The 23765-nt window shown below is 42.7% G+C and overlaps 1 protein-coding gene across 4 annotated transcripts in view; it reads left to right on the top strand.

The window, feature by feature from the left end:
- The window catches only part of CEP350 (centrosomal protein 350), a 112229-nt gene that overhangs the window by 9185 nt on the left and 79279 nt on the right, over window positions 1-23765 (top strand). For 2 of the 4 annotated variants that reach the window (XM_034409688.3, XM_060690126.2), the window contains exons 2-4: window positions 9421-9506; window positions 19463-19506; window positions 20278-20389. In XM_034409688.3, coding sequence (XP_034265579.2) covers window positions 9434-9506; window positions 19463-19506; window positions 20278-20389 — 229 coding nt within the window. In that variant the 5' untranslated portion in view covers window positions 9421-9433. Of the gene's footprint in view, window positions 1-6744; window positions 6906-9420; window positions 9507-19239; window positions 19319-19462; window positions 19507-20277; window positions 20390-23765 lie in introns of those variants that run through there. The other 2 variants (XM_060690127.2, XM_060690128.2) reach the window with 2 other exon arrangements.

Genomic DNA, 23765 nt, shown 5'->3' with positions numbered 1-23765 from the left:
ATATCTTCTTACCAAACAAACAGTAGTTGGTTAGAATAACAAACTCACTCTGGTTCACAAACCATGATGGTAGCAGATCCATCAAACCGATGATAGCACAATGGTTGCAACTCCACACACTATGGTAGCTTATCATATCAGCTCCATACACAATGGCAGCATATCATAGCAGCAACTGAACACGTTACAATACCTTGCTTAAATACTCTCACAACCAGTCATTACCTAATTACAGCATGACTCAGCATTACAATAAATCAGCAAGAAAAACTTTAAAGTCACATAATACATTTTCATATTAAAGTCACAGTACACATATATTGCCTGGACAACTTGTTAGGCTCAAACCATATCCTAACATGGTTGACAGCTTAGAAAACAAACAGCATAGCAGCTCCCATGGGTTTATTGTTTTATCCTTCCTTTCAGCTTTAGAGTGAATTAGGAAAAATTTAATCCAATTGCACTGTTTTATGTTTACATGTTTGATGACAAACAGCCTTATGTTTATAAGTGACAGTTTTCCTGCTAAGTACCTGCATGTCATAAGCATTTGAATTAAAATTACCATATTGAAATCAAATCTGATGTTTTTAAATTTTTATTTGGTGTGCGTTGGAAGAGGGGTAATCTTATACAGCGAGTATAGCCCAAACCCTATATTTTAACAGGAAAAGTCGGGGGTCGTCTTATACCCTCAGTTGTCTTATACGCCGGAAAATACGGTACATTTGTCTCTTTCCTCTTCCTCTTACTGGTGCTCATGTGATTTCCCTCTTGGTGACTGTTTTACTTAACAGTGGAGTTGCCAGTCTCAATTAGGATCATCAAGCAAGGAAAAAAACCTGTTTTAAGAAAAACCTACATCAAAATGTTTCAGGCAATTTTCCAGTACGCTGCTCCTCCAATCCATGGATTGGGGAAGCTCTCCTCACGTTACAGGGGAACTGAGTGCAGAAATTCTTCCTTCCCTTGGCTGACCACGCCCACTCTGTGTCACTCCGGTCAGTCTTTCTCACTCAGTTACTGAGGGAACTTGTGTTTCACATAGCTGTCTTATTGAGAATTAATTGGCTGACTTCCTAATTGGTTTTTATTTTAGTTTTTTATTTTTGTCTGCCTTCTCTGTGTGAGTGGAGCTGCATCGTGGGATTGGTGAAGCTGCTGGGGGAACGATAATGTGCCTGGGGCTCCAGGCCGTTTCGTTCCTTCCAATTTAAACCTTCTGTCGAAGCAGCTATCTGGATTCCGACCCGGCTGGGCGGATCCGCGATCACCTTAGTCGTCGGCGCCTCGTTGGACTCCTAGCGAGCTGGGATAACCACGAGCACCCCAGCTCCGATATTTTTGGGCGGCTCCGGAGCTTCTGTCTATGCCTTTGACAGGCTCTGAGGTCCAGGCTTCTCCCAGTCAATGTTTGAGTTTTCGCCAGTTATCGGGGCTGCCGGCCACCATTTTGGATCGCCGTCAATCATCGTGCTGAGCCGCTTTCAGCGCCGCTTGAGTTAAACGACCCCAGGCGCTCTCAGAAGCAAGCCCTTGTTGCCGAAGCCCTGGGCAGCCTGTTCATCAAAGGCGCCTTAGCTGCTGACGCCCAGGGAGGCTGCAAATCGCTCCCCTTTGCTGCGGTCGCCATTTTGGAGGACGGCGTTCTCGCGGCTGCCATTTTGAGCACCCCAAACCGTGAGTTGGCAACGGCAGACTGGGAAAGACTGCTCTGGCTCTTGTGTAGGGCCAAGCTTGTAAGACCTGGAGATTGGCAGGACACGGGGCCTTGAGGTCTATTCCCCATCAAGTGGGAATATCGGATTGCAGGCCGGTGTGTCCCTTATACGGCTGCTATTTATTACCTCTGGCATAATCCTTGCTGTTAAGTGGGATTCCTACAGCTGGTCGTCATAATGGCGGATTTAGAATTGTCATCCGACATGGAGCAGGATGTTGCTCCGCCTTCAGAGGCAAACCAGCGCAAAGGGGGGAAGAAACGCTCCAAAACCAAAAATACTAGATCATCTAAAGCGTCTCATGCCACACAACTTGGAGATCGACACAGGTCTGAGCTACAGCGTCACAAGGCGCTTGAGAAACAGTTCGAGAAAGCAAAGAAAGCCAGAGACCAAGACATCTCTACTACAGCCTCAACGGGGTCTGGTGTTTACCATGACCATTCCAGTGCTTCTTCAGTTTGCTCAGACGCATTTGCAGCCACTGATCATCGCCCTTCTACATCTTCGAATTTAGAAGCAGTGCGTGGGGTTTCTATGTTTTTACCTAATGTGTCCTTGGCCCATCAAGGGGTCCAAGCGGATCGTCCCAGACCAGCACCGTCGGCTACCTTTACCCCGACAGCTGCTGGACTCAGGCCAGAGGAGCCCACGGGCCAAATAGACTTGCAGTCGATGTTGTCAGATGCCTTGGCAAAAATCTTGGCGGCCGGACTTCAGCAAGGCGTGGGTGGTCTTCAGACGGCTTCCATCAAGCCAAAACCACCGACCCAGATCCCTCCTCCGCCTAAAGCAAAGGAATTGTCTCAGGTCGAATGTGTATCTTCGGAGACGTCTGACCAGGAGGAGGACTGTCTAGAAGACATAGAATTCTCCGAGGACCAGGGGCTACCACCGGAGAAACCATCATTTACTGGGTAGTTTCGCCCTTCTGTCTTCAAATCGCTCTTGCACAAAGCTAAAGTTACCACTCAATTTGGACTATTAACTGCACCTCATTCTGACACAGCTGCCCAACTTTCATCCACACATGACGCCTTGTTTCAGGTGGCTAAGCAGGAGAAGGACGCTATTCCTTGTCCACCGCTTTTTGCAGATGTCGTTCAGAGTGCCTTTGGTCAGCCTGGTTCCTTAACGGCTCCCAGTAATTAGACAAGCGACTTTATTGCGCGGCTACGGAGTTGGACGATATCTTAGCCTTGCCAACTGTTGACCCGCCTGTGGCCAACCTCTCTTCGCCTTCAGTAGTGTCGGCAGATGCTATAGATGGGTTGAAGTCCGACGAAAGAAGAACTGAGATGGGTTTCAGGAAGGCCCATCAGGCAGCCACTTGGGCAATCAAAGCGGCAACAGCTACATCGTTTTTCAATAGAGCAACGTTGATTTGGCTCAAACAACTACAGGAGCGTCTCCCCATCAACGAGACGCGTATACACCAGGATATTAACAAGATAGTTGCAACCACGGAATACTCGGCGGATGCGTCCTTAAACGTCGCTAAATTTGCAGCCTGCGCTCTAGCTTCGACAGTTACCAACAGGCGTATGTTTTGGCTCCGCAATTGGAAAGCCGATTCAATGTCGAAGTGGAAGCTTGCTTCATCAACCTTCAAAGCTCCGGCCTTGTTTGGCGCCGCCTTGGATCCCCTCTTGGTGGAGGATAAAGAAAAACGTAAAGTTCTTCCATCTTCCTTTCGCAGACCAGAGCACAGGTATGTGCCTTACAGCAATCGGCAGCCATTTCGGACCTATTCGGGATCCAGTAGGTCCTATGCTCAGCGATCCTTTGGTCACGGTGGCGACCGTTCCCAGGATCGACAGCCCTTTCGGGACCGACAACGCTCACAACCTTCTTCCAAGCGTCCTTTCAGAGGTGGCGGCTTCCGCTCCACCAAACGTGGCAAATGACTCACAAACTCCAGATGCCATTGGTGGTCGTCTCCAGCTGTTTCATCATCAATGGTAACTTTCGACAACCGAGGAGTGGATCCGATACACCGTTCGTCACGGTTTATGCCTCGAATTCGTCGGGGTTCCTCCCAGTCGCTTCCGTCGCTGTCCGGTCTCTCATGTCATTCACCAGAGACACTTGATGGAGGCGGAAATTGCCCATCTATTAAACATCAAAGCTATAGAACCGGTGCCCGAGGCCCAAAAGATGACCTGTTCCTGGTCTCCAAAACCTCGGGAGGGCACAGAGGCATCTTGAACCTAAAGCACTTGAACAAGTACATCCTGTATCGCAGGTTCAAGATGCAGTCCCTCTCGTCGATTCTGGCGTGCATCTGGCCAAACGATCTCCTGCAGTTGGTGGATTTACGGGAAGCCTATTTGCACATCCCGATCCACCCGGCGCATCGCAAGTACCTGAGATTCGAATACAACTCTCACCATTACCAATACTGTGCGATGCCCTTTGGACTCTCTTCCGCTCCCAGAACCTTTACGAAACTTGTCGCTGTGGTGGCCGCGTCCCTGAGGTCTCTGCCAGTTCGTCTTCTCTGCTACCTAGACGACATCCTTGTCCTGTCATCTTCTCCACGTCAAGCATCGAGCGACATGGAGGCAGTTCTAAGAGTATTTCAGAGTCACGGCTTCACCATAAACCACAAGAAAAGTCATCTGGTTCCGACGACACGGATACTTCATCTGGGGGCGGTAATCGATTCAACCAAAGGTCAGGTCTTCTTGTCACCGGATCGCGTCCAGGACATCAGGACATTGGTTTCTCAGATTACGGCCAGCCGGACGGTTCTGCTTCTCCGCCTGTCCCAGATCTTAGGGAAAATGGTGTCCTGCATCAATATCGTTCCCTGGGCACGCAGACATACGAGACCATTGCAGTGGTTCCTGCTCCCGTTTCAGAAGGCCAAACACAGCACTTCTCCATCGCCGGTTCATCTTCCGCCTCAACTTCGGTCGTCACTGACGTGGTGGACGTCCCCTGCTCTTCTCCGGGGGTGTGTGTTCCTCGAAGTCGATCGACTGGTCCTGACGTCAGATGCCAGCCTGGTGGGCTGGGGGGCTCACCTTCTAGATCAGGTAGTCCAGGGTCGTTGGTCCCCGTCGGAGAAGGCGAACAGCATCAATTGTCTGGAGTTGAGAGCTGTTCGCCTTGCCCTACGACATTTCTGTCCCATCTTGGAGGGCCGTCACGTTGATCCGGATGGACAACATGACAACCAAGGCTCATGTAAATCGAGAAGGGGGCACTCGGTCCCGGAGCCTAATGATCGGGTCGGAATTGCTTTTGACCTGGGCAGAACGTCACACAGCATCCCTAAGAGCAGATCATATTTCCGGACTTTCCAACGTGCAAGCGGACTGGCTCAGCTGGGAACGCATCGACCCGGCCGAGTGGCGACTCCATCCAGACATATTTCAGGACATAGTTCGACGTTTTGGAAAGCCGCTCGTAGATTTGTTAGCTACTCCCAGCAATACGCAACTGCCAAGGTTTTTCACCCGCTACCAGTGCCAGGAGGTGGAAGGCTGCAACGCCTTGCGGTGCCCGTGGCCGGACGGGCTTCTGTACGCATTTTCCCCGCTTCCTTTGATCTCTCAAGTCATTCAGAAAGTGTTGTTAGACCAGGCAGAAATCCTGTTGGTGGCCCCTTGTTGGCCGCGCAGACCGTGGTACGCGGACCTGTTGAGCCTCTCCGTGTCACCTCCATGGACAATACCTCAGCATGTCGTCTCTCTCAGCCAGGGGGTCATCGTCCATCCAGAGCCCCAGTGGCTCCGATTGACCGTCTGGCACTTGAGAGGCGGCTGCTGAAGAAGGACCACCTATCGGACTCAGCCATTGAAATTATCCAATCGGCCAGACACCCTTCGACGACTCGTATATACCAAGCTTCTTGGAAGGCGTTCTCAATCTGGTGCTCGGGACACCACGTGGATCCGACGTCGGCTGACATCCCAGATGTGTTAGACTTCCTCGTGGATGGATTATCTAAAGGTCTGAAACCTGCCACATTGAGGCGCCAGGTGGCGGCACTTGCGACTGTACTTACGTGTGAATCTCATCGTTCATTGACGCAGAACCCTCGTATCAGGAGCTTTCTAATGTTTCACCTCCGGTGGTCCACCGTTTCCCGAATTGGGACTTGCCTCTAGTACTCCAAGCGCTCACCTCGCCACCCTTCGAGCCGCTGACTTCGATTCCGCTGAAGTACTTAACATTCAAACTTAACTTTATGATTGCGATAACTTCTGCAAGGCGGATTTCCGAACCGACGGCCTTGTCGGTTCGGAGCGATCTTTGCAAGTTTTATTCGGATCGAGTTGTGTTAAGGTTGGACCCTTCCTTCTCACCAAAGGTAAATTCCTGGTTTCACCGGGCCCAGGAAATCATCCTTCCGAATTTCTGCCCGGATCCTCGGAACCCTAGGGAGAAAAACTGGCATACTCTAGACATGCGAAGGGCCCTCCGTAGGTACGTCAGGAGAACAGCATCGTTTCGTCGTTCTGAAGCTCTGCTGGTTTTGTTCCACCCCTCCACTATGGGGAAGAAGGTGTCTTCCGCTACGGTTGGGCGCTGGATCAAGGCCTGCATCTCGACGGCATATACCAGCAAGGGCAGGACCGTTCCGGGTGTTATTTATGCACACTCCACACGCAGTGCGGCGCCACAACAGCCTGGGCGACTCAGGCTTCAGTTCTAGATATCTGTCGAGCTGCATCTTGGACGTTGGTTTCTACATTTATCTGACACTACAAGATAGACTCGTTTGCTGCGGCGGAGGCATCCTTTGGCCGTAGAGTTTTGCAACAAGTGGCCAATAGCCGGGACTCAGGGAGCAATCAGCCTCCCACCCGGGATCTATAAGCTTGGGTACATCCCAATCCATGGATTGGAGGAGCAGCGTACTGGAAAACGGACGTTGACTTACCTCTGAACGTCCCTTTTCGGTACACTGCGACTCCAATCCATACCCGCCCATTGTTTGGGCTTCCTGTTCCTGAGTTACCTTACATGTTTCTTGTACTGGTTGAGGTTTCTTGTTTTGGACTTCAAGCTCCTGTACCTTCGTGAAGAAAGACTGACGGGAGTGACACAGAGTGGGCGTGGTCAGCCAAGGGAAGGAAGAATTTCTGCACTCAGTTCCCCTGTAACGTGAGGAGAGCTTCCCCAATCCATGGATTGGAGTCGCAGCGTACTGAAAAGGGACGTTCAGAGGTAAGTCAACGTCCGTTTTAAAAGATCTCAACAAGCAATATTTTTCAGCACATTATAATTAATTAATGTGCCTACAAGTATTTGTTCCTTGTATAATCTGCATCTGCAAACTGTCTTCCTCTTCCTTCCGTTCATCTCTCCCCTTCCCCACCTCAGTCTAAATCATATATAAGTCTAGTCCAGTGATGGTGACACTTTTAGACTCAGTGTTTCACAAATTTGGAAAATGCATAACTTCACTCTGGTAGTGTAACTGTTACATACCCCCCCAACAAAAGAGAAACAATTCTGTCTCCCTCCACCTAGGCCACCCTGAACAGCGGCACTCAGAAGCAACTCTGAGACTGGGACCGAAAGACCTTGATTTCAGCCCTGGTACCACCACTGCTACTCAAAAGGGTGCATAAACTTTGAGGAATGGTGTGATTGCCCAGCAGCCCAGCACTCCCTGCTTACCTTTAGGTGATGTTCTTTCTGTTAACAGGTCCCTATAGCCTTTGTCATACAAGGCCTTTTTCTTGAAGTGACTTTGGAGAATGCTCTTCCGTGTCTTCTGCAGCCTCCAAAAAGTATGTGAAAGGACACCGCATTCTTGTACAATTTTCTGAGGCTCAGGGGCTGCACAAGAGCCCAGCCCTCTTACATGACTTCTAGAGTGCCCTGAGGCCATGTGAAAATGTACCTCATTATCACATAACCTTTGCAGCCTTTGAAAATCATGTGAGAATGAAATTAGTTTTCAGAGGTTGATGAACACTGCCATAAACACTGGCACATCACCCAAAACATGATATGTCATCTTTGACACATGTATCACATATTTGCTATCACAGCCATGCTATACATCTGACGAAGTGAGCTGCAGCTCATGAAGGCTTATTCATTTAAATAACATTTGCTAGTTTGGAAAGATGCTACCAAACTCCTGATTCTTGAGTACAGAAATAGAAAAATATCCTTTGCCTCCTGAAACATAAATTATGCAAAGAATTTTATTGTTTCCAGGCAAAACTTAAAAAATCTTCAGTGAGTTGACTTTATAAATATATCCATGAAATGTTTTGGTAACAGAATGAACTCTTTTGCCATTGTTATCTTCCAGGATGCTTTTTTTGACTTTACAATATATTTTGCAGGTCTGGGATTCTACTATCTAGACTAACTAGAACCAGTCCTTATAGGCTTCACAAATCACAAATCACACCAATTTAGTCAGAAGCTGCTACAGTATATGCTTTCAGTCCAGTCTAAAAGGATGTTACTTTAGTTTACACTATTTTAAATATGCGATACAGCCCATTGTTTTGATGTCTGAATCAGAAGACATAGTGGGCTGGGGTTAGTAAAACAGTACCGTTTAAAAGGACGATTGGCACATGAACTGGAGGCTGTGTGTTTTGGTTTCACAATAACTTATGAAAGAATCAAGTTTTATGTAAGCTAGATCTGCTGGCAGTTCCACACTGGGAATCCCAGTATATATAGATTTTCTTTCCCTGTTTGAGTAAGCTCTCTGTCAGATTTCTCACCCATTGATCAGTTCTCTAAGATGTCACTGTCCTCTCTCATCCGGATTGATTCTTCTGTTTTGTGTTCTTTTGCAGGGTAGAAAATTTGTGTTTCTGTCTTTCTTTGCCCTTGTTATGTTGTGCTAGTTGTGCCATTTTTGTAAATTCTGTGACCTCCTCCAATACATCTGTTGGAAGAAGTGATTTCAGCTCTTGAAGTTTGTGCTCCACTCTCTTTCAAAACGTCAATTGTAAAATTAATCTGTTTTATTATTTCATTGAGAAGAGAGACCAGATTACCTTAAACAGTCCCATTTGTTTCTTAGAGCCCAGTTTTTCATACAATCAGTAATTGGAGCAGCACTTGTAAAAGGCACAAAAGTCTGCTGAATGGCCACTCTGCAATTCTGCCCTAGTTTGTCACTGAGGGTGCATCTAAAGCTCAGATGGGCACACTTTCATATCCATCCAAGTTTCATCCTTAACTTACGTTTAAACATTCATTTAGTAACTGTTCAAAGTTACAATGGCACTGAAAAAAGTGATGTTAAAGTGACTTATCCCACCCTCTTTTAAACAAATAGTTCATAAGAGGGTAGTATTTTTCTTCTAAAGTATATAATATTGTATGTTATTATAATATTTATTAGTTTATAATATGTATTAATGTATAAAGTAGTTTAAAATACTGACTGTAACATTTTAAAAATATACTAAAATTATTTTTAAAAGGTTGGTTAATGGCAGAATTATTACAAATGAGCCTTCAGATAAGCAACGTAATTGAACAGTTGGGTAAAAATTGAACAGTAAGTATAATTTCATTAGTATGTACAATTTTCAATTGTACAGACTGAATCTGTTGAATTTGACTTGAAGTAAAATATTTTGCAGGTTCAGGTTTAACTTTCTGTGCTAATAAAGTTCAAAATAGTACTGATAACTTACAAGGTATGTGTATGTACTTCTGTTTGACATTTCAGAGACCATTTATCTTTATATTGTAGGTGAAGCAACAGAATGTGGAGCAACAAAGCAAATGAATTTCCCTTACACAATCCAAAGTTCTCCCAAAACAGGAATTCCATCAGAGGTACGAATTAATTTAATTTTTATCTCACTTGGTGCAAAGAATTTTATCTGACTTTCTAAATTTTAACAGAATAGAACAGAAATTTGTGTTAAACTGAAACGATATCTGTTGGGAAGAATGATCAGATAACAAGGTCTGCTTTTTTTATTCCTTAACTTCTGCTAGCAAACATTTTGGTTTCTATTTGCAAATTTGTTAGTGAAAGCTAAATAATAAAAAATAATAATTAACCTGAATCACTGGAGGATGAAGGCCTCTTCATTGACAGTTATAGACCAAAATCTGACAACAGTGGCCTAGTGCAGGCTGGTAGATGTTTCTAGATTTCCTAATTTAAGATTCAAGTTCACCCAAGTGACTTCCATACTGAAAGGGAGACTAGAACCTGGGCCTCTGCTCCTAGTTCTTAATTCAGCCTCTTAACCACACCATACTTGTTAAAGGCTAAATTAAGGGGTGTTAAATTTGCAATTAAAATTAAAATTGCATATTTGGGAAAAAAAAGTCAGAATTGTAAAATAATTGTCTACAGAAATTTTTTTTAAATACAGAAACGAGTATTTTTACTGTTTACCAACCCAATGCTTTCACCATTTTAAGGTTGGCATATTGCTAACATATGTTATCTAATCAAATATTATCTTAATGCTCTTACCACTAGGCATCATACAGTATAGTTTGCCTGATGTAATTTCAAAGTTCCGCATCACTGATAGCTTCCATGTAAAAATCTGTTGGTTGAAGCTGGCTGACTCTATAGATAGGTTTACAAATTGTAATAACCCAGAAAGCATGGCTGACATTTTATGGGTTAGGACTCTGCATTTCCATAACACTGCTCCTCCAATCCATAGTACGGGATCTTCTTCTTTCCTGTTACTAGGGAACTGAGTGCAGATCTCTTCCAACGTTTCTTTTGGCCATGCCCACACTGCCTCTCCTACGCCAGTCTTTCTCACTCAGTTACTGAGGGAACTTCTGTTTCTTTAGCTCTGCAGTTTGACAGCCTTAAAAGATCTCTTTTATTTTAGTTTATTATTTTTGTTTCACAATCATTGTCTGAAGGAGCTGCTACGAGGGAATTTGATTGCTGTGGAGGGGCGGTAGCGTGTCTGGGGCACCAGATCGCTCCGTTCCCTCGTTTAACTGTCAGCCAGCCGGATTCTGTCCCAGCTGGGCAGATCTGTGTCATTCTTAGCCGCGGGCGTATCGTTGACTGACTGGTCAGCTAGCATAGTCACAATCGCCTCAGCTCCGCCCTTTTCAGCGGCTCCGGAGTCAATGCCGATGATTTAAGGCATACTCTGACGTCCAGGCATTGTTAAAATTTCAAAATCAGCGCTCGTGGAGGATTGTCGCTGCCGCGGCCACCATTTTGGATTCCTGTGTTGGCGGCCGCCATTTTGGATGCGCTCCGGCTTTCGACCATAGCTCCTGAGGGACTCCTAAGGTAACGGGCGTTATATCTGGCCATCAGCCGCGGCCGCCATTTTAACAGCGAATTAGGGCGGCCGCCATTTTGAATGCCATTTTGCATGCCCCTTGGCGTAATTTCAAACATCGTTTGATTTGAGCACAGTGTATTATCAGGGGTGCTTGTTTAAAAGTGCGGAGGCGGCTTTTAAGGCCTTTCCAAACGGCCTGGCCACAGACCTGGATTTAGTCTGCTTCTACTCAGGCGAAAGATCTTCATAGGCAGTTCTGACCTACTTGTTTGGCCAGCGGTCCTGACTTCCTGAACTTCTGAGCCTTTGTATTATTTAGATTGGTAGATTCTTTACTATCTTACCAAACAGCTGTCTACATACCATCATTCAGGATTGCTGACTATAATCTTTCTTCTGAATCAGAGCAAGAGGCCAGTCTTCTGCCTGTTCACTCAAAGAAGCAGACTAGGCCGAAAAGACACAAAACAAGTGACACAGCCTCTAAGTCTTCCCACAATAAAGAAGAGATGAGGCGCCACAAAGCACTAGAGAAGCAATTTGAAAGAGCTAGACATGCCAAAAAGCCGACATCTAGTTCTGTACTCTCATGTGAACCGGGTCCTTCAGCTTCTGCTTCTCTACAATTACAAGAGGACTGTGATGCCCCGCAGTCAACTGGAGCTGGACTTGATGCTAACCAGGATTCTGGCCCTTCTGGTGTTTCTTTGGCACCACAACCAGACCAACACTTGTAGGCCAGAGGTGAGCCTTCAGCTACATTTACCCCGACTGCAGCCGGTCTTCGCCCGGATAAGTCAGCGGGCCAGATGGACTTTCAATATCTTTTGTCTGATGCTCTGGCAAAAATCATTTCTGCTGGCCTGCAGCATGGCGCTGGCACCTCTCAAATGCAATCGCTCAACCAATGATCGCAGTTGCGTCCTTCTACGTCTACCAATCAGACTGCCAAAGAGCACGTTGAATATGTGTCTTCAGATGAATCTGACCAGGTTGCAGATTACCCAGAAGATATAAAGTTTTCTGAAGATGAAGATCTGCCACCGGAGAAACCAGTCTTCACCGGTCTGTTCAGGCCTTCTGTTTTTAAGTCACTTCTGCATAAAGCAAAGGTAACTACACAATTTGGCATGGCACCCAAAGCACCTGATACGACCAAACAGTCTTCAGCACCACATGACGCTTTATTTCAGGTGTCTAAACCTGAAAAAGACGCTATCCCATGTCCACCATTATTTGCTGATGTGATTCAAAATGCCTTTGGGCAGCCTGGATCGCTGACAGCTCCAAGTGGATTAGATAAAAAGCTTTACTGTGCGGAGTCAGAGATGGAAGATCTTTTGGCCTTACCATTTGTGGATGAACCCGTAGCCAATCTTTCATCAACTTCTTCTGTCACGACAGATGCATTAGACGGCCTGAAATCTGAAGATAAGAAATTAGAGTTGGGATTCAGGAAGGCACATCAGGCGGCCGCCTGGGCAATAAAAGCAGTAACAGCTATTTCATTTTTCAATAGGGCTTCGTTAATATGGCTTCGTCAGTTACAGGAGCGCTTGCCTGCTGCTGAAACACGCGTCCATCAAGACATCAATAAGTTGGTTGCTGCAACCGAGTATTCCGCGGACGCATCACTGAATGCAGCGAAGTTCGCGTCTCGTGCTTTGGCATCGAAGTGACCAATTGCAGGCTCTTCTGGTTGAGAAACTGGAAGGCTGATGCAAAAGCCAAGTGGAAGTTGGCTTCATCTGCTTTCAAGGCACCTTCTCTCTTTGGTAAGGTGCTCGAACCTCTTTTAGTGGAAGACAAGGAGAAGCGAAAAATTTTACCATCATCTTATCGCAGACCGGAACGCCGGTATGTACCTTATAACCAGAGGCAGCCATTTCGGACCAGCTCCGGGCCCAGTGGGTCCTACTACCAACGATCCTATTTCCCGTCTTCTGACCAAGGTCCTGATAGACAAGGGTTTAGAGACCGTCAACGCAATCAAACCTCTGTTAAAAGACCGTTTAGAGGTGGAGGTTTCCGATCCACAAAAAGGGGCAAATGACTCGAACGCCCTAGATGCCATTGGTGGGCACCTTCAAAAATTTTGCCACCAATGGGACTTGTCCACTCCTGAGGAGTGGATCAGATGCACAGTGCGTCACGGACTTTGTTTGGAATTTATAGACACGCCTCCCAGTCGTTTTGTGCGCTGTCCGATATCACCGCTGCATCATTATCGTCAATTGATGGACGAGGAAATTGCTCATCTTTTGGCCATAAGGGCAATAGAACCGGTCCCCAAGCATCAGGAAATGACAGGTTTCTACTCCACCCTGTTCCTGGTGGCCAAAACATCGGGGGGACACAGGGGCATCTTGAATTTGAAACACCTGAACAAGTCCATTTTGTATCGAAGATTCAAGATGCAATCCCTAAGCTCGATATTGACGTGCATCAGACGACACGATCTACTTCAATCTGTAGACCTTCGGGAGGCATATCTCCACATCCCGATCCATCCGGCGCATCGCAGATATCTGAGGTTCGAGTACAATTCACATCATTACCAGTACTGCGTGATGCCATTCGGGCTTTCCTCAGTGCCCAGAACGTTTACCAAGTTAGTAGCAGTTGTGGCCGCGAATCTACGTACCATCCCAATTCGTCTTTTATGCTACTTGGACGACGTTCTAGTCCTTTCATCATCGACAACTCAAGCCACAAAGGACATGGAACAAGTGATCCGTGTGTTTCAGAACCACGGCTTTACCATAAATTACAAAAAGAGCCATCTAGTTCCCACTACATGTCTTCTGCATTTAGGTCATAGATTCGGCATTGGGCCAGGTATTTTTATCACCGGACAGGGTACAAAACATCAAAGCATTAACAATGCAAATACGATCTCAACGAAAAGTCCCTCTTCTCCAGCTATCCCAGTTGTTGGGGAAGATGGTGTCATGCATTGCCATAGTACCATGGGCTCGAAGGCACATGAGACCACTACAGTGGTTTCTGCTCCCATTTCAGAAGTTGGGACGCAGTACGTCACAGTCACAGATTCTACTACCACCTCAAGTGCGCTTGTCTCAAGTGGTGGGCTTCTCCGGCTCTTCAGAAAGGTTGTGTGTTTCTCGAAGTAGACCGTCTTGTGATAACATCGGATGCCAGTCTAGTTGGATGGGAAGCCCATCTGTTGGATCAAGTAGTACAGGGTCGATGGTCTCCTGTAGAAGCAACAAACAGCATAAACTGGCTAGAACTAAGAGCAGTTCGCCTTGCATTGCGACACTTTTGCCCATTGCTGGAGGGTCAGAATGTATTGATAAGGACGGACAATATAACTACCAAAGCTCATGTCAATCGGGAGGGGGGTACTCATTCTCAACCCCTTATGATCGAAGCAGAACGTCTATTGGCATAGGCAGAGAGACACACGGCATCTTTAAGAGCAGAACATATTTCCGGAATAACGAATGTGCAAGCAGACTGGCTCAGCCGGGAACGGCTGGACCCAGCGGAGTGGCGTCTTCACCCAGACAATTTCCAGGACATTGTTCAGAGGTTCGGCCGGCCCCTGGTGGACTTGTTTGCAACGCCACAGAATGCGCATCTGCCTCGTTACTATACTCGCTACCAGTGCAAGGGAGTGGAAGGAATCAATGCCTTAAGATGTCAGTGGCCTCCCGGGCTACTTTACGCTTTTCCGCCGCTTCCGTTGATTCCTCAAGTAATTCGGAAGCTGATCGGAGAACGAGCGGAGATTCTATTAGTGGCACCTCTGTAGCCAAGAAGACCATGGTACGCAGACTTAGTAAGCCTGTCTGTGTCTCCTCCATGGACTATTCCGCTTCAGCAGGTCTCTCTCAGCCAGGGGGTCATCGAACATCCAGAGCCTCAATGGCTCAAGTTGACCGTCTGGCACTTGAGAGGGTCCTGCTGAGGAAAGACAGAATTTCTGACAAGGCAATTGAGATTATACAATCAGCCAGGCGTCCATCGACGAAGCGTATTTACCAAGCTTCATGGAAAGCATTTGCAAAGTGGTGTGTGGCTCACCATGTGGACCCAACATCGGCTGATATACCTGATGTTTTGGAGTTTTTATTGGAAGGTTTGTCCAAGGGGCTTAAAGCAGCAACTGCGTCATCAAGTAGCGGCATTGTCTACAGTGCTTAATTGTGAACCACATAGATCTTTGTCTCAGAATCCCAGGATTCGCAGCTTTTTGTGAGGAGCAGCTAACAGATCTCCTCCTGTAGTACATAGATACCCATCTTGGGACTTACCATTTGTACTCCAGGCACTTACCGTTCCACCGTTTGAACTGCTGGGTTCCATTCCTATAAAGTTTCTATCTTTTAAACTTACCTTTTTGCTTGCCATAACATCTGCAAGGCGAATTTCCGAGCTGGCGGCTTTATCAATTCGTAAAGATTTATGCATTTTTTATCAGACAGGGTAGTCATGAGGCTAGATCCTACGTTTATACCTAAAGTCAATTCTACCTTTCATCGAACACAGGACCTCATACTCACGAATTTTTGTCCCAATCCAAGGAATAGGCGTGAGCAAAATTGGCACACGTTGGATGTGAGACGTACTCTGAGGCGTTACATTAAGAGAACGGAGTCATTTCGCTTATCTGAGGCTTTGCTAGTATCATTCTATCTATCAACAATGGGAAGGAGAGTGTCCACGGCTACGGTAGGACGATGGATCAAAGCCTGTATATCCACAGCGTATGACAAAGCAGCTAAACCTTTGCCGGGCAGAATTTATGCACATTCAACACGTAGCGCGGCGACCACGGCCACGTGGGCAACTCAAGCATCTATTTTGGACATCTATCGAGCTGCCACTTGGGCATCGCCTTCTTCGTTTATTACTCATTATAAAATTGATTCTTTTTCATCAGCTGATGCTTCTTTTGGACGTAGAGTTTTACAACAAGTAGTTTCAGCATCGGAACCAGGGAGCAGTCAGCCTCCCGCCCAGGACTTGTGAGCTTGGGTACATCCCGTACTATGGATTGGAGGAGCAGCGTTATGGAAAATGAACGTTGACGTACCTGAACGTTCCTTTTCGGAACGCTGCGACTCCAATCCATGCCTGCCCAGTTGGGCTTCCTGTCCCTGTTTATGAATTCTATGTTCCTATGTTTATGTTACATTATTTCAGACTTTGCAGTTCCTGCGCCTTCGTGAGAAAGACTGGCGTAGGAGAGGCAGTGTGGGCGTGGCCAAAAGAAACGTTGGAAGAGATCTGCACTCAGTTCCCTAGTAACAGGAAAGAAGAAGATCCCATACTATGTATTGGAGTCGCAGCGTTCCGAAAAGGAACAATTCCTGAAACAAAGTATTAAATTTCAGAAGTTCTGTTAAATCCTTTTTGGATATGTCATAATTTGATAGAAACAAAACTTGAAATATTTTAGTTGTTCTGGGTTTTGACTGAAACAAAAGCCAATTTGGTTTAGTGTTAAGGCACCAGAGTAGTCTGGCTGCCAACATCCAACATGCCAGCGACAAGAGGACAGAAGTTTGGATATGCTGATGATTTGGGCATAGTAGTCCAAGAAAAACACATGGAGGTGGCAGATAGCTTCCTAACCAAAGATCGTAAAATCTTGGGAAAATTATTCACTGACTGGAGGCTCACTCATAGCACCAGCAAAATGGTAAATACATGCTTCTACCTTAATAACAAACTAGCATATGAAGCCCCTAAGGTCTACTTAAACAATAACCTACTCCCCTATAATTCCCATCCAAAGTACCTTGGAGTAACGTTGGACTGGACTCTCTTCTATAAAGTACACCTAGAGAATATGGCAGCAAAAATCAATACTAGGATCAACATCTCAAAAAATGATGTGAAACTAAACGAAGAGCTTCAGCTGCCACCCTCAGGTCATCAGCACCAAGGTTGGTCTACTCCACAGCAGAATACTGTGCCCCTGTATGGCTTAACAGCTGCCATACTGGTAAGTTAAATGCCATGAGGATTATAAACAGATGTATTAAAACCACTCCGACTTGCTGGCGTCCTGTTCTGAGCCATATAGCATCACCAGCTTTATGAAGGCAAGATCACTAGTGAGAGAATCCAGTACAGAAAAATTATGAACAACTCCTACCAGTGTACGCTGACCTTCCTCATTTATCAGCTGGAAGACTCAAATCCAGGAAAACCCCACTGGCATTTGCGCAACATCTGCCCAACAATTTTAACATTGATTCCCAATGGAAAGCCAAATGGTTTGCTGAACATCCAGACATAGGAAGACATACAGATGACCCCACAAAAAAGATGGCAGGCTTTGAACTGCCACATCAGCAAAGGACAATCCTGAATAGAACTCGCACCTCACACAACATCTGCCCAGACTTATAAGTAAGAATAGAATAGAATAGAATAGAATAGAATAGAATAGAATAGAATAGAATAGAATAGAATAGAATAGAATAGAATAGAATAGAATAGAATAGAATTCTTTATTGGCCAAGTGTGATTGGACACACAAGGAATTTGTCTTGGTGCATATGCTCTCAATGAACCTAAAAGATACATTCCTCAAGAATCATAAGGTACAACACTTAATGATAGTCGTAGGGTACAAATAAGCAATCAAATCATGCTAGGAAACAGTGAGACATAGTATCCTCCCCTCAGTGTGACTGCAGAAGTCCCATATCCCATGTCAAATTATAGATCACATCATGACCGCCTGTAAGCTAATGCCATATACCTGTCCAGTATCTGATTTTTTTAGTATAAACAATACTGTGCTTCAGTGGTTGGATGGCCTAGACATTGGTTTTTGAACACAAATCTTTTTAATATTTATACTTTATTGTGTTTTAGTTATCTAGGTGAAATATTAAAATAGGTAGATAGGTAGGTAGAGATAGAGATATATATTGCTAATTTATGTATGATATGCCACACCTAAATAAATAAATAATAAATAAATAAAAATAAATAATAAATAAATAAATAAATAAATAATTAATTAATTAATAAGGCACCAAACTAGAAACCAAGAGGCCCTGAGTTCAAGTCCCATCTTAGCCATGAAAGCCATTGGGTGACCTTGAGCCTGTTACTCTCTCCTCGCCCACTCAACCTCACAGAGTATTATATGTGTTTGTCAGCTGAAATTATTGGTAAAAATAATAAAAGTTGAATATAAATAAATAAAAAGATGTATGATTTTAAAGGGGAAGTAGGGAAAAACTTGCTTTGGTTGCTTTTTCCATCTCCTTCAGAAACAAATATATTAACTCTAGTACTGTTCTAATTTCCCCTGCTTCAGGGGTGAAATCCAGCAGGTTCTGACAGGTTCTGGAGAACCAGTAGTGGAAATTTTGAGTAGTTCGGAGAAATACCACCTCTGGCTGGCCCCAGAGTGGGGTGGGAATGGAGATTTTGGAATATCCTTCCCTTGCCACGCCCACCAAGCCACACCACACCCACAGAACCAGTAGTAAAAAAAAATGGATTTCACCATTGCCCTTCTTGGTTGGTGTACCTATTCTTTACAAGATGTTGCCAGCATAGTAATAGGCATACTTTGGAGATACTGAGGGCTTAGTTCCAGACCACTGCAATAAAGCAAATTTCTCAATAAAGTGAGCTATGTTAATGTTTTGGTTTCCCAGTGAATATTTAAGTTACAGTTACACTATATTGTGATCTATGAAGTCTGCAATAACATTATGTCTAAAAAATATTATATCTTAATTAAAAGACACCTTAATGCTAAAAAAAAATGTTAATCAGCATCTGATTCCTCAGTGAGTTGTAATTTTTTGCTGGTGGATTGTCTTGTAAAAAAACCTAAAATATTTATGAAGCACAGTAAATTAAAGCATAATAAAATGAGGTATGCCTGCATTTTGTCATCTTGCCCATTGATTCCCAATCTTCCCAATGTTTTTCATTTTTTAACTTCTTTAGCTCCACACAGCCACTGCTGCTGCTATCAATGTTTGCAAAACATAACAAGAAAGAGTGTTTTATAGTCCACACAGGCAACAAGCAGGCCCTCGGTAATATCACAATTGTCATGGGAAGGAGTTATCCATCTACTTTTCCTACTGAACCTTGGCATTTTCTTACCTCTCATCACAAAAACACTATTGCTTGGAACAGTCAAATTTTGTTTTGTATCTGAATCAATGCTTCGGAAACATACGTACAGTATCTTAGTTTTAATAAGAACCACCTGAAATAAGCTATTCTGTATACAAAATCATTTTGTGAATGAACCATTTTGTTTTGCCCTAGGTTGGGTTCATACAACATAGTAACCCCAAACCAGATAAACTTACATTATAGCTTATTGTGATGTGTAAATCCGGCCACAGTCAAGTAAGTATATTCAGAGAAAAAAATATTGTGAAGAGATTGTTTTAAACAGTATTTAAAACTGTTACTGAACCTTGCAATATGTTTTATCACAAAGATGATCCTTGAATTTATATAATGAGAGTATGTTTTCAATTTTTTGTACAGATTTAACAACAGCATGGAATTCTTTTTCACAAACAAAGGCAACAGTAAGTAGTATTTTAGCACTGAGTTAAATAAAATTGAAAATAAACCATACAGGACATTATTATTTAAAAATGAAAATTAATAACTTAGGTTTCTCTTGTAAATGTTATAGGACAGTAAGAGATTAAGATACTTTTTCAGTAAAATACAATCACTATTCTCCTAAAATGCATATATGAATCAGCCACCCTTAGTTTGTCCTATCTGGACACTGAGCTGTTTCTTACGATCGTAGGATTCCCAAAATCAGGAAGCTGCTGTCTTAATTCGAACAGACACTCTCTTCTTGTCTAAACAGTTGGTGAGGTTTACCTTTTTCTTGCTTCCTTGTTTCTGTCAGTCACCCAGATTTTAATTTTAGATCTCTGAAAAAGCAATTGATCTGGTAAGGCAACTTTTCTCAATTCCTAATATGCAGTTTGCTTTTACAAAAAAATTACTATTAAGAATTTGTTTGGAAGTTTTCCAATACAATGAATTTGATGTATTTGGTCTGATACATCAAATTTTCATTTATCATTCTGTTTTTTATTCATTCTTTTTTCAGGATTGAACAATGTAATATAAATTGTTTCCTGCAATGAAAATTTTTGCATTAATGCGAAACTATTTTTGATTGTACAAAGCTGAAATTAAATCTGAGTTAATTTTACTTAGGTTAGGGAATGTTTCGTCCAATTTTTGTAAACTTTTTTTTTACTTTTTTGGTTTTTTAAGTGGCACTATAACATTTAAAATGTCGATACCTTTCTTATCCCCTTTAATCTATCTAGTTGCAGCATATTGAGAACAAATTGGAAGTAGCTCCTATTAGCACAGCCGGATTGGATACTGTCATGGAAAAAAAGCCATCAATTAGTACTACCAGGAAAATAAGCAGGAAAGGTATGTATTAAGGCCTTTTCAAAAAGGAGCTTTTAGTTGCTTATGGTAGCATTTTTAAATGAAGCATTTTTGGTCTGTAACCAGCAAATTTTGAAAATTTGGTTTGAGAAGTAGAATTCCTATGTGATGGCTGGTGGGGTATCTTAAATTCTTGCAGTGAAAAAGTTCTACATTGAAAATAATTACGGATGCTGTTATAGCTGACGTCTGTGAAGAACAGGAAGAAAAAACTACCTGAGATTTCTTGTTTCTGTAACCAGAAGTTTGCCTTCATAATGTTTCCAATTTGCATAACATTAGCATTTTGTTATTAGGGTTATGCAGTGCATCATTTTAATTTACAACAAAGTGCTTTGGGTACAGTACATGCAGGCATGCACATAGCATCAGTCAGCAATTTTTTAAATCAAATCACTTTTTTTTTACTCGTAAATCTATTCCAGCAGTATAGGGCAACCATGAGACTCTGGGATAAAACAGATTTTAAAGAATTGCCAGCAAGTGCTATATAAACATCCCATCATCATTCTTTCCATTCCATCACCATCATCACCCTTTCCACTCTGCATCATTAACCCTTCTACTGCGGCCCTGAGTGTGCTCTTGTCCTCCCATTAAATATAATCCTTGGCCATGACAAAGTTGTCTTTGTTTTATAGCCTAAACCAATGGGTAAGGTACTTCTGGTTTCCAGCACACACATGCACACTGGCCAGCAAGTTTTCCAGTTACTGCCATGCATGCACAAGTGCCGATCAGCTGGCCGGTGTGCATGCTCATGCTGGAAAACAGAAAACCAGCTCTTCTGGTTCCCAGCAGTGCCGCACACACAAAGGCCAGCTGATCATTGTGTGTGCATGTGCAGTAGAAATCCGGAAGAGGAACGGGTGATGCCACACGTGCCAGACAACATGGCCCCGTGTGCCACTTCGGGCACGTGTGCCATAGGTTCGCTATCACGGGCCTAAGCTTTTGGGCAGCAATTTCTTTAGGCCAGATATTCTCAAGGTTGTTGTTATTGTTACACTATGATGACAGCTCTCAGGAGCTGTCAGAACTCTTTTTGTTCTCCTTAATGAAATTGCTTTTTAAGCAATTTCTCTTCCTCTCATTTTTTGTTTCTTCATTTTGAAGTTTTAGATATTTCAGGAACAAGAATGTCATTTGTGAGTTTCCCCGTATCAGTACTTTAGTGTCTATTATAAGTTTTTGTCTATAAATCAAATTTTGTTTATTTTTTCTGGTTGAATATTGCAAAATTCAGTTTATTTTGCTAGGCATTTATAAAATGGGCCAAAAGAAATAAGTCACTAAAGCCGAGGCTAATATTACAGAAGAAAACAAATTGAGTAACATACTGTAGTTGTTAAAAAAAGCTGATCAGAGAGAGAGAGAGAGTGATTTCATTTATATTTAAGATTTTACATAAAGTAAAAAAATCTAGAGAAAAAGAGAAAAATGTGTAAGACAAAAATTAAGAAAGAAAAGCAAAGTTAGGAAATATAATGACTTCCAACTCTTCAGTAAATATTAATAAATCTACTATTTTTCCTCCCTATTAACTCTTCCAGAAATCTCTTTAGCCCCTTATTTAATTCTCATCTGTTTGAATCATTAAATACATACATCATTTTGTTGTTTTCTTCTTTTAGCAAAAAGTTCATAGATGATTTCCACTCTTTTAAAAAAGCTTTTTTTCCCTCCCTAATCAAACAGGTTTTGCCATTTCTATGAGTTCTGACATTTTTACGATCCATTCCTCCACTGTAGGAATTTCAATACAATTTTTGTGCGTATAATAATCTTGACATTATTAATATATACAAACTTGGTCTTCCATAAGTCTTTTCTGATTTGGGATCTGTAAGTCCCAATAAAAATTTATGGGCTTTTTGCAATATTAATCTTTAAAATTCTTTGTATAGTTGTATGTATTTGTATCCAACATTTCATAGCTTTTTCACAAGTCCACCATGCATTGTAAAATGTCCATATTTTTCACATTTCCCACACTGACTTAACCTACCTTTATATATTCACCCTAATATAAGTTTCAGTTTCTCAAGTTCCAAAATAAACTGTCACATTGTGGAACCAAGATGGGAACTGGTTGCTTAGTGACTTCTCTCCTCTTCCTCCGGTCAAACAGCCATTGGAATATGGTTGACTCATCAGCTAGGAATGATGTTTTGACTGAAGGCTCTATCCTCCTTCAGCTTCAAACTGTCAAACTGAATTCATGTCAAAATACCCAATGATACAAACAATCCCACACCCCAGTCAAATTCAGGCTTGACAATAACACAATGTAAATTCTATTTATCCACATTCTTTGCTGTGTATCCTACATATTATAACCAAAATTGGTAGCCCATTTTATTATAACTGATTAACTTGTTGTTCTTCAGTTTCAAAACTAAATAAGTTTATACATTTTTGCAAATACACATTTATCATTTGTACAATACTCACTTTCAAATTTCATTGTAGGTTTTCAATTCAATTACATGTATTTATTAAATCATTCTTTTAATTATATATACGGGAACCATTGAAAACAGTATCCCTCTGCAGTCCATTGTTCTCTTGACTTAAATTTAAATTCTCCATCTTTCTGTATTAGTAAATTCTGATATGTCTCTCATTTTTCTCTCTCTCTCCTGTTTCTCTTTTGTAAAATGCTTCTAGTGGTAAGACCAGTAAAGGCATTTTCAGACATAGCCTTGGATTTGTATTTGTTCCATATTCTTAGTATGGCATTTCTCATATAATGATTTTTAAAATCCACCTTAAATTTTACTTTATTGTGCCATAAACATCCATGCCAATTAAACTTCAAGTTACATCCTTTCAATTCTAGCATTCTTCTATTTCTCAGCAATACCCTATCTTTCATCCAAACTAAACAGTTGGCTGCAAAATACAGTTTAAAGTCAGGTAAGCCCAGTCCTCCTATATCTTGCATCCTTCTGTATTTTATACTTAAACATTGGTTTCTTCCCTTATCACACAAATCAAATTTTTATCATTGTTTAAATGGTTCCTCACTTTTAAAAACCAGTAATGTTTGAAATAAAAAACATCATTCTGGGCAATACATTTACTTTCATGACAGAAATTCTACCAACCAATGATAATTGCATTTTCATACCTTTACATAATTATTCTGAAATAACATATAGAGTTTATTAGATATAATAGTGTCCAAATATTTAACTATTTTTTCAACCTGAAAACCAATATTCCCATTCAATTATGTTTGATCTTATATACTCACATTTTGTTAATAGTTTATTTTTCTCATTATTAATTTTAAATGCAGAAGCTGTAGAAGCTTGTAGAAGCTGTAATAAGTCCCAGTATAGAATAACCTGGG

Source organism: Pantherophis guttatus, chromosome 3 (assembly GCF_059756535.1).
Source record: "Pantherophis guttatus breed Tessera chromosome 3, ASM5975653v1, whole genome shotgun sequence".
NCBI classification, from domain to species: Eukaryota; Metazoa; Chordata; class Lepidosauria; order Squamata; family Colubridae; genus Pantherophis; species Pantherophis guttatus.
This window is presented reverse-complemented; position numbering and strand designations above follow the sequence as displayed.